Source organism: Limulus polyphemus, unplaced genomic scaffold (assembly GCF_000517525.1).
Source record: "Limulus polyphemus unplaced genomic scaffold, Limulus_polyphemus-2.1.2 Scaffold2468, whole genome shotgun sequence".
NCBI classification, from domain to species: Eukaryota; Metazoa; Arthropoda; class Merostomata; order Xiphosura; family Limulidae; genus Limulus; species Limulus polyphemus.
Genome location: NW_013668078.1, coordinates 117,188 through 132,119, shown reverse-complemented (window position 1 = coordinate 132,119; position 14,932 = coordinate 117,188). Strand labels below are relative to the sequence as shown.

The following is a 14,932-nucleotide window of genomic DNA, read 5'->3' as shown; positions in this document are numbered from 1 at the left end:
CTTACATTGTGTCTATCTTTAAAGCTGTTACCTAACAACCTTATACTGTCTATATATTTAAAACTGCTACCTAACAACCTTACACTGTGTTTATATTTAAAACTGTTACCTAACAACCTTACACTGTGTTTATATTTAAAGCTGTTACCTAACAACCTTACACTGTGTCTATATATAAAACAGTTACCTAACAACCTTACACTATCTTTAAAGCTGTTACCTAACAACCTTACACTGTGTTTATATTTAAAACTGTTACCTAACAACCTTACACTGTATCTATATTTAAAGCTGTTACCTAACAACCTTACACTATATCTAAAAGAAAGTCAGTTGTTTATATCCCACAAAACTTTAAACTTTACTCAGCTGTGATGAAGATAAGGTTTTTTATAAATCAGTTCTATTGTTTGGTCAGACAGGGAAGATCTAATCTTCGTACCGTGGTTCGTGGAATGTTCATGTCTGTTTATGGAATTTCAAAATACCCCATAAAGTACTGTAGATGATGGATTCCCCATTCCGTATTTTTGTTTGCACTAAGAAAGTAAACACGTTTTTACCCGGAGATATCGCTAATGTAAAAAAACAAACTCTTCTTCACAACTACATAAAAGTCTTAAAGTTGAATGACGGACGAACATTTTTTCTTTGTTGTTGTTGTCGAAATATCTTTATAACTAAAACTGATAGAGGACTTATTCTGTCTTGATACCGTGTGTTTTGTAGTTTGTTACTATATACGAGGTTTAGGTATAAAGCTTGTTAAATCGAGATTTAAAAATTAAACAGTACGACTCTGTTAATACCTGAAAAACCAATTACATCATGTAGAATATTACCGGATTTCTCTCGTTCCGGTGCTGAGCCATACCGAGCGTTTACACCTAGAATTATAGAAGTAATTATATAGTTAATGACGATCTAAAGACATTTTAAACTGACTTTTCAATACTTGTTCCTGGTTAAAACCATTTTAAATCACGTATAAATTAATATGTTTGTTTATGTTTTATAAAGTATCAGAACAAACAAACAAAATACCTAAGAGAAAAATCTATTTGTAGACCTAGTTTGTATCATTAAGTAAAGTCATATGGAATAGGCCTTTCATTATTAAATGAACAGGTTGAATATCTAACTTCATTAAAACTAGTAAGAAAGAGCTGATTCCAGGTAGTTGGTTGGTTGTTGAAAATGGGACACCGATTTCGTGCCTTAAACTCCAAGCTGAAGGAGAGAGTTAGTAGTCTACTTTAGTAGTGGTGAACATGAACAAACTAGAATTTTCTTCCAGCCTTCTTATTTGTTGTCTACTTTTCACGTCGGCAAGTAAGTGTTACTTTCTTTTTACATAAACCATGCATTTTAAAGGCGCACAATAACGAAAAAATACGAATGCAACAGAAAGTAAAAATACTGATTTTATTCTGTTTAATACGGATGATATTGGAATGGAACAATGTTAAATAGAAACTTGTACCTGTACTCTGTTTTTACGCAAATTGTTACACGCATATTTTAAATACTTGTACTTTTATAAGTGTGAATTTTACAAAAACCAGCTGATCAAGTTGATATTCCTTATTTATTTCGTACTTTAGTCTTTTGCAGGTAAACCAAATATTTGTTACATTCATATTTTACAAAAGCTAGAGCGTATAGTACTGGAGGATATCTCATTGAAAACACAATTTCAGATGAGATATTTAGGCTTAACTTAGCCTTTGGCTTATTCTGCCTTGTATATTTCATATTTAAGGACCTTACATTCACCTGTTAATTAAGAACTTTGAAAAGAATGTATTTTAAACAAGATATTTAGGCTTAACTTAGTCTTCCATTTATTCAGCCAAGTACATTTTCTATTTGATTTTACATCCACTTATTATTTGACGATTACGTTATACGATATGCCGCGAGAAGTATGTAAATATGTGAGCGTGTATTGATTTCTACCTTAAAGATGATAATGTGCATCGAAACGCCCAACAACAATCTTTTCAACCATTCAAATAACGGTAAACTTAAAGGAGTACAGAAAGTATAAAAGCATAATCAGCAATGATTACAAATTTTGTTGTTTGTTTATGGCAAAGCTGCTAAGACTATTTGCCGCCGTTCCTGTTTTTAGACTATCGAAAATAGGAAAGGCAACCGACCGATAGTACCCACCGCCAACTCTTGGGCTACTTTTAACCAACGAATAGTGTTATTGACCGTCACATTATAACACCCCCACACCTGAAAAGGCTAGTATTTTCGATTACAGGTTTAGATCCCGCGACTAGCACATTACGATTCGAGTGCCCTATCTGCCTGGTCTAAAAAATACCGGGAAGAACCTATAACTATTCAAAACTGTTAGATGGAAAGAAAAAATCTGACTTCTTTCCTATCAGCTGTCGCACAAGAAAGTTTTGAGTAAATAATCAGAAGAAAGTTTCAAGGTTTCAAACTTTAATTAGAAAATTTTGTTATAGTGTGTGACTTTAACCAAAAATAAAGTTAATTAAATATTTTTAATAAAAAAAAATCTTTAGCGAAAAAGCGTTCTTTCTTAATTTATTGTGGTCAATAACAGGTACAATTCTATCTGGTAACCTACTTTTCATTCAAAACCTCATGATGATACAGAAATCGAAACTTTAATCAGGTTTAGGCTCATCCTCAGTGGAAAAAAAAAAAAACTCGTTTTTCCATTATAAGATTTTAAACACTTTTTAAAAAAAATGAACATTATCTTCACTTTGTTTACTTCAGAAATTCACCTGCTCTATCCGTCCGTAATTTATTACTGATAGATTAGAGTCTAGGCAGCTAACCAAGAGCATCTGCCGTCAACTCTAAGGCTAACCTAATCAAATAGAAGGATTAGATTATCACTTGTATAATGTATCGAAAACGTTCAGTTGTCAATAACGTAACAGTTACCATACTGCGTGGCCAAGTGTTTAGTAATGGTTGTTTTTACATGCTGTACTGAGTGGCCAAGTGTTTAGTAATGACATAAGTGCCCTAAAGTGATAAGGTATTGGGTAATGGCTGTTCCGTGTAGATACTCTAAAAGCTTCTCACGTCGTTATAGTTTCTTTAACGCGTGTACTGAACATAGCTTAAAGCCAAGTTAACAACGTATGATGTGATCTAGTTTCGTCCCTTTGTAACCCCTAGTAATACAGATGTACATTAAATAGATCACCCCACCCTGTCCCCCAGTGAAGCTAGATTTTAGGACAAGGTTGAGTGGTATATTTCACCCTTTTTTAAGGCTACAAAAAATAAGTACATATAATAACTTGTTCTACTAAATATAGCTCGCAGGAAACGTTACAGTTATGGACGATACATAAGCTTAATAAATTCTATTTTTTTATGGTATTTGAAAGAGACCTTAAGGCTATGCGCACATAGCTTAGCCTAATAGTCTGTTCTTCGTGTTAACGTTCTTTCAGACTGTTTTGTGTTAGTTCAACTGTAGCTGGTGCGGAGAGGCAAAGTTGTTTCTGCTATTTATTCACTTGCAACTTGGTTTTCTTAACATAACATAGTGTTTAGGGACAACAAAGGACCTATTGGTCCATCCATGTTGCCCCATCCTCTAAACTAAATAAACCCCAAAGCCAGCCCTTATCATTCATATAGTTATCAAGCTTTCTCTTAAACTTACTTAAACCCATTCCAAAGGTAAACCACCCTGTTATAAAAATAAAACTGTCTTATCTGTAAATGTCTCCTACCCTGCCATTATTTATATTTGTGTCCCCTATTCCTACCATTCTCACCATTAAGTACGAAAAAAGATGATGCATCAACACTATCAATTCTTTTAACAATCATAAACACCTCAACCAGATCCCCTCTAACTCTTCTTTTTTTAAGAGATAAAAAATTTAAAAGATCTTAAATTCTCATCGTATGACAACCCCTCCATCCCAGGCACTATCTAGTAGCTCTCCTCTGAACCCTTTCCAACAATTCAATGTCCTTCCTAAGATAAAGAAACCAAGACTAAACACAATACTCCAAATGTGGCCTAACCAATGACCTATACAATGAAATTATAACCTCTTTAGACTTGTATTTCTGTAGATACAACCTAAAATCCTATTTGCCCTACCACTAGCAACAGTACATTGCTTGGATTGGTTAACAACCTAATCAACCATTACACCAGAATCACTTTCTTTCATGACACTGTTAAGGTTATTCTTATCCAAATTATACTAATAATTCAAATTATAATAACCCACATGCATTATCTTGCATTTGTTATAATTAAAACCCATCTGCCATTTATTTGCCCAATTTAGTAAATGATATAAATCATTTTGTGAATCGGCAGTATCCTCCTTTCAGCCAATAACACCCAAGACTTTCATATCATCATCAAGTTTAAGAAATTTGTTGACCATTCCTTACACCCTCATTTATCAGTGCAACTAAAATACCAGTACAGGTGGACGAAGTGGAAACATTTATCAGTGTTACTAAAACATCAGTGCAGGTGGACGAGGTGGAAACATTTATCATTGCTACTAAAACATCAGTGCAGGTGGACGAGGTGGAAAACTTTATCATTGCAGGTGGAAGAGATGGAAACATTTATCAGTGTTACTAAAATATCAGTGCAGGTGGAAGAGGTGGAAACATTTATCAGTGCTACTAAAATATCAGTGCAGGTAGTAGGAAGAGGTGGAAACATCAAACTTGACCCTCACAGGTCCCGACAAAGAGAGTTTCGTTTCGCCTGCTCGAGTTTAATAGGCCGCATAGTGCTAGGCCAACTGATTGTTTGATGTCGAAATAGCTCTGTTTCAAAGGGTATTTATGTGAAAATGGAATTATGTACGTTCACAATGCACACAGGACTGAAAGTGCAATCATGTATTAGTGAAGAATGCTGAAAATGTACAAGCTAATATTTCTCCATAAATGCACATGGCCCGAAAAGTGTGTATTAAACTAATATACGCATCGAAGGATGTTAGCTAAGAACCAGTGAAAAAAAAGTACAAAGAAACAAAGTCATAGTGTATAAGCCAACTGTCCGACAGGGAGGAAGAGGTCTACAATGCACTTGACCCTCCCAGGTCCTAAAACGGACTAATATCTCGATCCAGAAGTTCCGGTTTGCTCTGATTATTCTATGCCTTTTTGTTAATTTTCAACCTGCAGGAAATTTGCTTTAAACTAAGAAATGCCTGAATTTTTGGGAAAATTATAAAGTTTGTTCTGTTGGTATCCATGCAACTCATTATACGTTTCAAGTTTAAAACAACTTCTGAAAATTTCCAGTAATTACTTTTACATACTTGTCTACAGTTACAACTGTCCTGAAAGTAACACTTGATCAGCTGGTTGTTGACCTGAGCCGGAGTTCTTAAACACCGCAGCTCTAAATACAACCTGCCTCTCACGATACGTCCGTAATGCTGTATTTAGGCTAAAGAACTAATTTTATTCTTCTTATCTCGTAGTTTTAATTATGACACGGTAGGGGAAAAATGGAGACGATTTTATCACCTAAATACATATTTAAAAACAGCAACGTAGCTTGTAAGAACTTTTATATTTACTTTATTTCATCAAAAAATAACTATTTAGTTTATGATGTAAGTTAAATAATGTTCTAACAGATATAAAACTTAAAAATCAAGAAATACCTTATGTTTTATTTGGGGTTCTAGGCATTATTATGTTAAATGACAAATCTGTACACTGAACTCCAGACGTTATGATGTTAGATGAGAGCTCTGTATACTAAACTCTAGACACTGTGATATCTATTTCTGTATCAAGAAACACGGTAGTGTGTCGTGCGGCCAAAACAACCTGCAGGACACACTGTATGTTATTAACAGGAGGGATACTTTAGCAATTTTCCACTTTCTGTGGCTCGGACTGTGTTAATCCAAGCTATCACATATTTTCATTGGATGTGCTCTACTGAACTCTTATTTCACATACCAAATTTCTAAGCAATCCATTAATAAATACTTCTCTAATTTTGATCAAAGTTCTTCCTTTTTTTTTCTTCACACCGAAAGTACCAAAACTTTAATTGACAGAAAAAACATACTTAATTTTTATGGATATTTTTTCAAATTTGGAACACTGATAGATATTTATAGCCCACAATTAGTTGTCAAATGTAGTCAAAATACAAATAACATGTGTTAAGTTATTCAACAAAAAACGCTCAATTTTGACCAACATATTTGTGCATACCAACGCAAAAAGTCAAGTGAACTATCGATTTAAAATTTTTACTACTGCTTCACGTAAGAGTAAAAATAGATAGTTTTTAGTTTTTCGTTATTCGAATTAAAGATGGTTGATTTAGAGCAGCAAAACTATAGGGTAAAAGCACGTGCAGATACATAAGTATTGGTTAGGCCAAGCACCTTTTTTTCACACCTAAAGTGTTTTTGATTAGATACTGAACTATGGACATTTTGATGTTAGATGACACCTCCATACCCTGAATTTCAAAGTTAGTTTTTCTTGCGTTGGACCAGAACACTAGAAGCAACATTTTGCTCTTTGTTTATCGTAATTGTTCGAGCCCGAAAAGCTGAAAATATTTATTAACAGTTTATCATAAAGCATTGGTCAGTAGTTATGATCACGAGACTACAATCGAAGTGAGAACGGCGCATGTGACCTTTCCAAACGAGTGGAACCTGTTCTTTTATGTTGTCGAGGGAATATCATGCATCAAGAAGAAAAATATGAAGACACTATCGAAATCTACGCCATTTTTTTATAATTAATGACACAAAAAGGCTTTCATTTGTTTTTAATTGATGACACATTCAGACTTACTATGAATTAAATGATCCCCAGCCCTTTAAAACTTGCATTTGACATCATTTTCTGAACGATACTGACGTCATTTCCAGCGTCGTAAAAACAATCCTGTTGAAATCTAAACATTTGATGTAATTTTCACTGTGTATTCAAGTTTATAATATAATATTTGCTTTTTGTTAACGATAAATATAGATTTTGTTTGACTTAAACGAATTTTAGCTGCCAGTTGATGTCATCTTAGAAGTAGTTTTAATAACGATCGCCCTCTGTAAACATTTTCTAAAGTTAATTTGCAGTCGTTCTTGCAATCTGATTTCCTGAATAGAACTATTACACATGGCGCATTACCGTTAGCTGTCGCGTTATAGAACAAGCTAGCTACCAGATGTGACCTACTTTAGCAGTGACTAACAGATTCATTAAAGTTACCAAACATCACGAAAGTTTGTGTTGTAAAAATGTACATGATTATATACTAACAACTCCCATTAAGAATGATTTTAAAATTTTTATTTTTCTTCTTGAGAATAACGTATAGAGCTGCGTATCCAGAGATACAAGACTCGTGTCGTAATACTGCTGAGCATGCTCTGTAGTTTCAGCTTTGGGTGTGTTATAATAGTGGCATTCAATCCAATTATTAGTTCAAATCCGAAAAAAAAATAGTTCAAAGCAAAAACCTCTGGGATTTTGTATCTTACCCCATCGTCAAATAACGTACTGTTCAGGTTCATCTTCCACGTTACATCTTACTCCATCCGTTGGTGTAATTTCGGAGAGGAGGATGAGCTGTATGCATACAGGAAATTCTCTGTACTGGACTTCTTGTACTTCGATCAGCTTATATGTGGTTATATTATATCCTGCAGAGTATTGAGGAGGGCTGCTCCCATACAAAATGACGCCCTGTTCTCATAATTTTATTTTTTTCAATATATTTTCTGTAATTCTTACTTTACCGTTTCCAAAGGATATATAATCCTTACATTTGTGACACGTCTGTTTCGATAGAACAACCACGAAGGTTTATGGACAACGACGCTTATCGGACAGACCTGTAAGGAAGCCATATATGTTGGTTTTATAATTATCTTCCAAGTTTGTATACAAGTGAAACGTTTCAAATAAAAATCAACAGTTAATAAAAAGTTGCTTCACAACGATAATGACCTTTTTAAAGATAGGAAACATTTAGTAGCCTTGACAACGACAGAGTAGATAGAAACATTTAGTAGCCTTGTTGACGACAGAGTAGATAAAAACATTTAGTAGCCTTGTTGACGAGAGATCAGATTGAAATATTTCGTCAGCTTGACGACATAATTATTGACGTAGATCAGTTCTGACTGAGCGATGGTGTTACAGGATGGTAAACCTTGTAGGCTAGTAAAGCGTGACTTGTTTTCCAGCCTTTACAAACTTTACATTTAGGACGTTTAACAGGAAAATGCACCGGATGTGTAAAACATAACCATTGCTAAAGTTACAGGATTATTATAACTAAAGTGTATTTTACATGATTTTAAATCAATGTGTCGGATACAGATTATGATATGGGCTATAAACACTGTACGTATTCTTTATTGAGATGTTTTTACAACATTTTATCGCGGTATATCTTCAACTCTGTCGTCAACAAGGCTACTAAATGTTTCTATCTACTCTGTCGTCAACAAGGCTACTAAATGTTTCTATCTACTCTGTCGTCAACAAGGCTACTAAATGTTTCTATCTACTCTGTCGTTATCAAGGCTACGCATCGTTTCTAAAAGTCAAAACACATGACATAGATAGGTTTTGTTTTTGATTAACACACAACTTTTTCACCATTTTTATAGTTCTATTCCAGAATGAATGCAGAACCATCTAACCGATCTAGCTGGTCTGAAGAGAACTGAATTGCTTGAAACTGCAGTTCTCAGTTAGAGATCAGATTTATTGTCAGTTAATATGCTTTATTTTCACTAAGATAGATGATGTTTCATGTTTATGAAATCTAGCAGAAGGAAGATCTCACTTCTGATTATTAAGTTTCTCATTTTATTGTCTATCGAAGAAGGCCTAACTTCTGAGAAAGTTTGGTTTATCTGAATCTTATTTTTTGTCGGGCTAGGAGTTTATTATTTTATGATCTGTATACTTTTTGTTCCTAAATAATGTCTTAGAAACAGATATAGATTCTTATCAAATCAGTCAGCTCAAATGGTCGGACAAAGTTTTTATGGTGGTGGGGGCTGCTGACTGGCTGCTTTTCCTCTGCTTAGCAGTAGTTAATTAAGGACGGCTATACTTGAAACTTAGAGGTTTCTAACCTGGCCGTTAAGGTTGAAAATATCAATTCTAAATTGTCAAGAAACGTATCTAATGATTTGTGGTATAAAAACCAATTTTAGTGACGTAATTTCTTTATGAATAACATTAACATGTAGACTTAGTATGGGTGGATTTAATGCAAAATAAGTGGCACCAGCGAAATTTTGTGACTGAAGTGTTTACATTTTCATCATCTTCTAATAACCCAGTTTTTTTACTTCTATATTAATTTTCAAGAATTGTTTTACTTAATGTCATTTCCGACTAGTAATCTAAACTCAGCTTTCACAAAAATGATGTATACATAATCCCGTATTCAAGACCGAATGTTAGTCTCTCTGACGAAAATCCAAATTTCAGGCAGTTATTTCTGCTTTGAAGAGTCAACAAAATTTTCAATTCTCGCAACTGATGTTTCGAAGTTCGTCTTACTGCAGAGAAAAGTACTGAACCGTATTTACAATTACGTTGAGAGACACGTCGATTAACCATCGGATATAAGCAAACGTACCCGTCCCCAGTGACGGGAAAAGTTTAAGCTAGTCTAGCAAAAGTACCCGTCCCCAGTAACAGGAAAAATTTAAGTTAATCTATCAATTTAAATTATTTCATGGACTTTAAAAGGGTTAATTGTGTTATACTCTTGGTTTCACTCAGAGCCAAAGCTCTGAGCTACTTATACCGCCCACCGAGAAAAAGTAATTGTTGAGCTTTTCAGTTATGCCAAGAGCTGTTCAACAATAACATACGGTAAATCTACATTTTTATTTTTTAAGTTAGTCACATTTTGAAATGTGAATGATAGTGTTATTACTCCCTAACAATTTAGTGTATAATATCTTGCTTGTGAAATAAAATTTGGCATCAGCATTATTCAAGCCTGTTCTCTCGTCATTTGAAAAGTGAATATTGAGCTTTGCCTGCGTGCGCAGCTTTTCAAATGCATCGCAGGAAGCGGCCACCGTAAATTGGAGACAGACACCACGATTCGCAATACATATAAGAAGAAACAGATTATTCTTTATCGAAAATACAAAACTGGAATGTTGTGCTTCAGTTTGGTGCAGAGAAACGGATGTTTTACCGTGAATCCCTACACATCTGTTGATTAAGTATTTCTTGCTTAATCAAACCGGTTTTCATTGTTAAATAAAGCTGTTCTTGTAACGTCCATCAAACTGGATATTCCAGTCGATTAAAAACAAACAAACACTGAGTGTGGCTTACGTTAAACATGAAGGTCAAAAAGTCTTCAGTTTGGGAGCGAAAGGAAATGAGGACTTGTATTTTTATCATGGAAGGCTGCCAAAATGGCGGACGGTAAATAAATCGGGTCAGATGTTGCAGGCTCTTACTAGTCAGGCCGGTAGGCTTGTTCTGATCACGAAAGTAAAATATGTGTTTTCCACGGAAAGCCACAGGAATCTGTGACAAAGGTCAATGATTACTGCCACAGAAGTCGTAGGCGGAGAGAAAAATCCCCTTTCTCTCCAAAAAAAAGTTGTACGTTCTTTACCATTTATCAGTTTTAAACACAAAATAAGGAAACTCAGCAAGGCTTTGCATTAAGTCTGATGTAAATTATAAGGTGTCGGCATAAAAATAGCACTAAACTACAACTTTAAGCATGAAGTTTGCTTTTAACTTACCAATACAACACCTAAACTTGTATTATATTCTCTTTAGTGTAAATAAAGTTGGAATTTCGAAAGCTATAATTAACTGTATTTCTTTATCAGTGAAAGTGTGAATTTATATCAAGTTAAAATTAACTGTATCTTTTTATCAGAACAGTGAAATTGTGAATCTATATCAAACTAAAATGAATTGTGGTTTTCAGGCATTAATATTTTTCTGAAATTAGAACCGGTTACATTCCTTGCTGTACGTGTATAGCTGAACTGGAAGCTTTAATTCATTCCGTTCTTGCTGAGAGGAAAAACTAGTTTTTTTAGTAATACGCTACTAAATTTTTTTGTTAAATTTCCAATGAATTAGAAGGAAAATATTGTTGTTAAATATCTGTTATACAGGTAGAAAAGTAACGTTTGTAAGTTATTGTGTGTAATACGCTATGGACAATCTTTGAAAGATACTTCTGTTGTTCTTGTTTGTCCAACGAACAATTTTGTGACAAAAAATAAAACACTATGGTGTTTTCTAGGGGGAGGGAAGATCCTATTACTGGACAGTTTTTGTTTCATTATCACACATTACTTGGTTCCTCTTTGGTATCAGTGTAACGTAATATTTCAGTAACTTGTGTCAGCGTGATGTGGTATTAAACCTGGTAAAACTATATACAATATTTCGAGCTATATATTAAACTCTACAAAGGCTCTACCTTCTAAGCTATATATTAAACTCTACAAAGGCTCTATCTTCTAAGCTATATATTAAACTCTACAAGAGCACTATATTCTTGTTTATTGGTCTTACACAAAATGCAAACACAGAATTTAGAAGATAGAGCCTTTGTAGAGTTTAATATATAGCTTAGAAGATAGAGCCTTTGTAGAGTTTAATATATAGCTTAGAAGATAGAGCCTTTGTAGAGTTTAATATATAGCTTAGAAGATAGAGCCTTTGTAAGTTTAATATATAGCTTAGAAGATAGAGCCTTTGTAGAGTTTAATATATAGCTCAGAAGGTAGAGCCTTTGTAGAGTTTAATATATAGCTTAGAAGATAGAGCCTTTGTAGAGCTTAATATATAGATCAGAAGGTAGAGCCTTTGTGGAGTTTCATATATAGCTTAGAAGATGGAGCCTTTATAGAGTTTAATATATAGCTTAGAAGATAGAGCCTTTATAGAGTTTAATATATAGCTTAGAAGATAGAGCCTTTGTAGAGTTTAATATATAACTTAGAAGACAGAACCTTTGTAGAGATTAATGTATTGCTTAGAAGATAGAGCCTTTGTAGAGTTTAATATATAACTTAGAATGTAGAGTATTTGTAGAGTTTAATATATAGCTTAGAAGATAGAGCCTTTGTAGAGTTTAATATATAGCTTAGAAGATAGAGCCTTTGTAGAGTTTAATATATAGCTCAAAAGGTAGAGCCTTTGTAGAGTTTAATATTTAGCTTAGAAGATAAAGCTTTATGGACTTAAGTATAGGGTTCAGGGGACAGGAATTTTAGAATTAGTATATTGTTCAGAAAGTAGAGAGTTTGTAAAGTTAAGTACAGAGTTTAAGGGTGGGAAGCTTATGGAGTTAAGTATATAGTTTAAGAATGGAGAGTTTATGGAGTTAAGTATGCAGTTTAAGGGTGGAGAGTTTATAAAATTAAGTATACAGTTTAAGGGTGGGAAGTTTATGAAGTTAAGTATACAGTTTAAGGGTGGAAAGTTTATGGAATTAAGTGTACAGTTTAAGGGTGTGGAGTTTATAGAATTAAGTATACAGTTTAAGGGTGGGAAGTTTATAGAATTAAGTGTACAGTTTAAGGGTGGGATGTTTATAGAATTAAGTATATAGTTTAAAGGTGGAGAGTTTATAGAATTAAGTATACAGTTTAAGGGTGGATAGTTTATATAATTAAGTATATAGTTTAAGGGTGGGAAGTTTATAGAATTAAGTATATAGTTTAAAGGTGGATAGTTTATAGAATTAAGCATACGGTTTAAGGGTGGAGCGTTTATAGAATTAAGTATATAGTTTAAAGGTGGATAGTTTATAGAATTAAGTATACAGTTTAAGGGTGGGAAGTTTATAGAATTAAGTATACAGTTTAAGGGTGGGAAGTGTATAGAATTAAGTATACAGTTTAAGAGTGGGAACTTATGGAGGTAAGTATATAGTTTAAGGGTGAATAGTTTATAGAATTAAGTATACAGTTTAAAGGTGGATAGTTTATAGAATTAAGCATACGGTTTAAGGGTGGAGAGTTTATAGAATTAAGTATATAGTTTAAAGGTGGGAAGTTTATAGAATTAAGTATACAGTTTAAGGGTGGGAAGTTTATAGAATTAAGTATACAGTTTAAGAGTGGGAACTTATGGAGGTAAGTATATAGTTTAAAGGTGTGGAGTTTATGGATTGTTCAATCCTTACTAATGACATATAATTCTTCTCTGTTTGTTATGGAAAACTGTTGCTTCGTTTTTTGTGCTCACAACAGTTTCGTGTTTTAAGTTTGTCAGGAAACTAGCAAGGATGGGCTCGTCGCAGTTATTGACTCTGGTGGTATCCGTGGAAACGTGGAGTTTCTTCATGCTAACGACTCCGAGAAAGGTGTGTTGATCCGGGTTAACCTACGCGGTGGACGTTACAGTGAGCGGTTCCGGTGGAAGATCCATGAGCTACCTGCCTTTTCTGCTTCCAAGGATCCGTGCAAGGAAAACAAACTTGGAAAAGTGTGAGTCTTTGTTTGTCTCTCTGTAGGATTCTGTATTGAATGATTGGATATTTTAAATAGCAAAACTAAACTGAAATAATTGTATAAAATACACCAACTTTAACAAGTGAACAGTTATTTCTTACTTACAAAGTACACTAATACTTCTGTATACGTGTTTCAAATCTTAAATCTATTCGAATTCAAATGGTATCATATACAGCCCCAACCTTCAAATACTTAACTTTTTATTAACCCTAGTAAGATTTCTATTCTGCTACAGCTGTGCATTGCATTTCAAAATCGTAATTTATTTTATCAATAATTTTTAATAGCTTCATATTTGAGAACTGCTTAATTTGTAAACCCTTCAGAATTAGGACTTAAAATGTACATATATAGATATATATATACATATTATAGGGTTATAAAGTTTTTATCGTTTTATACATACGTACAATCATACGGCGGGAATCAAACCCTGTATTTTAGCGTTATCATCCGATAAGCCACCGGGAAGCAAGGGTTGAAAATATTTCTACAGATATAAATATTAATTACTTCTTTATGTACATCTTTCTTATATACTTAGCATCTTACTTACTGTATAAATGTTCAGTTCACATACTTAGAGGAGAATCAGTAAGAATATGAAGAATGTATTAGATGTACTTTCCGTAGTGTCCTCGCAACTGTTCTGTTCCAATAGTAAATAAATCGAAAATTAAGACTAACAAATATTTATATTTCTTGCTTTGGAAGTTCATATGTCATACTGTGTTGTAACGTACAGAGTGTATAATTCTTCTCGTGATTCATGGAATGTGCACGTTTTACAGTACAAATTGTAACGTCATTTTAGTGTCTTCTGACAACACATTACTGTACTGTAGTGCGAGTGGTTAAAACAAATGACCCCTCGAGGCGGCCTTCGGCTCCTTTTGGGGAAACAAGTAAAAAGTTTATAAAAATACTTTTCAAAAACAGCAAGAGTTGCATAAAAAAAAGAAAAATGTGTTAAAAAGTGAAAATGTGGTGTTAACCTTGAATAATGTGAAAATGTGGTGTTAGCCTTGAATAATGTGAAAATGTGGTGTTGATCTTTAAGAAAGTGAAAATGTGGGATAACCCTGTAAAAAAAGTGAAAATGTGGTTGATAACACTGTAAAAAATGAAAATGTGGTGTTAACCCTGTAAAAAATTGAAAAAAAAATGTAGTATTAACTCTGTAAAAAGTGAAAATGTGGTCTTAACCCAGTAAAAAGTGAAAATGTGGTGATAACCCTTGTAAAAAGTAGAAAGGTGGTGTTAACCCTGTAAAAAGTGAAAAATGTGGTGATAACCCCTGTAAAAAAGTGAAAATGTGGTGATAACCCAGTAAAAAGTTAAAATGTGGTGATAACCCCTGTAAAAAGTGGAAATGTGGTGTTAACCCTGTAAAAAGTGAAAATGTTGTGTTAACC

At 33.6% G+C, this 14,932-nt stretch overlaps 1 protein-coding gene across 1 annotated transcript in view; it reads left to right on the top strand.

The window, feature by feature from the left end:
- The first annotated feature begins 1,250 nt into the window (after positions 1 to 1,250).
- LOC106467046 overlaps positions 1,251 to 14,932 on the top strand; it is a 17,957-nt gene continuing 4,275 nt past the window's right edge. The window contains exons 1-2 of the mRNA XM_022395150.1: positions 1,251 to 1,332; positions 13,268 to 13,490. Of these exons, the coding sequence (XP_022250858.1) occupies positions 1,272 to 1,332; positions 13,268 to 13,490 (284 nt within the window). The 5' untranslated portion in view covers positions 1,251 to 1,271. The remainder of the gene's footprint in view (positions 1,333 to 13,267; positions 13,491 to 14,932) is intronic.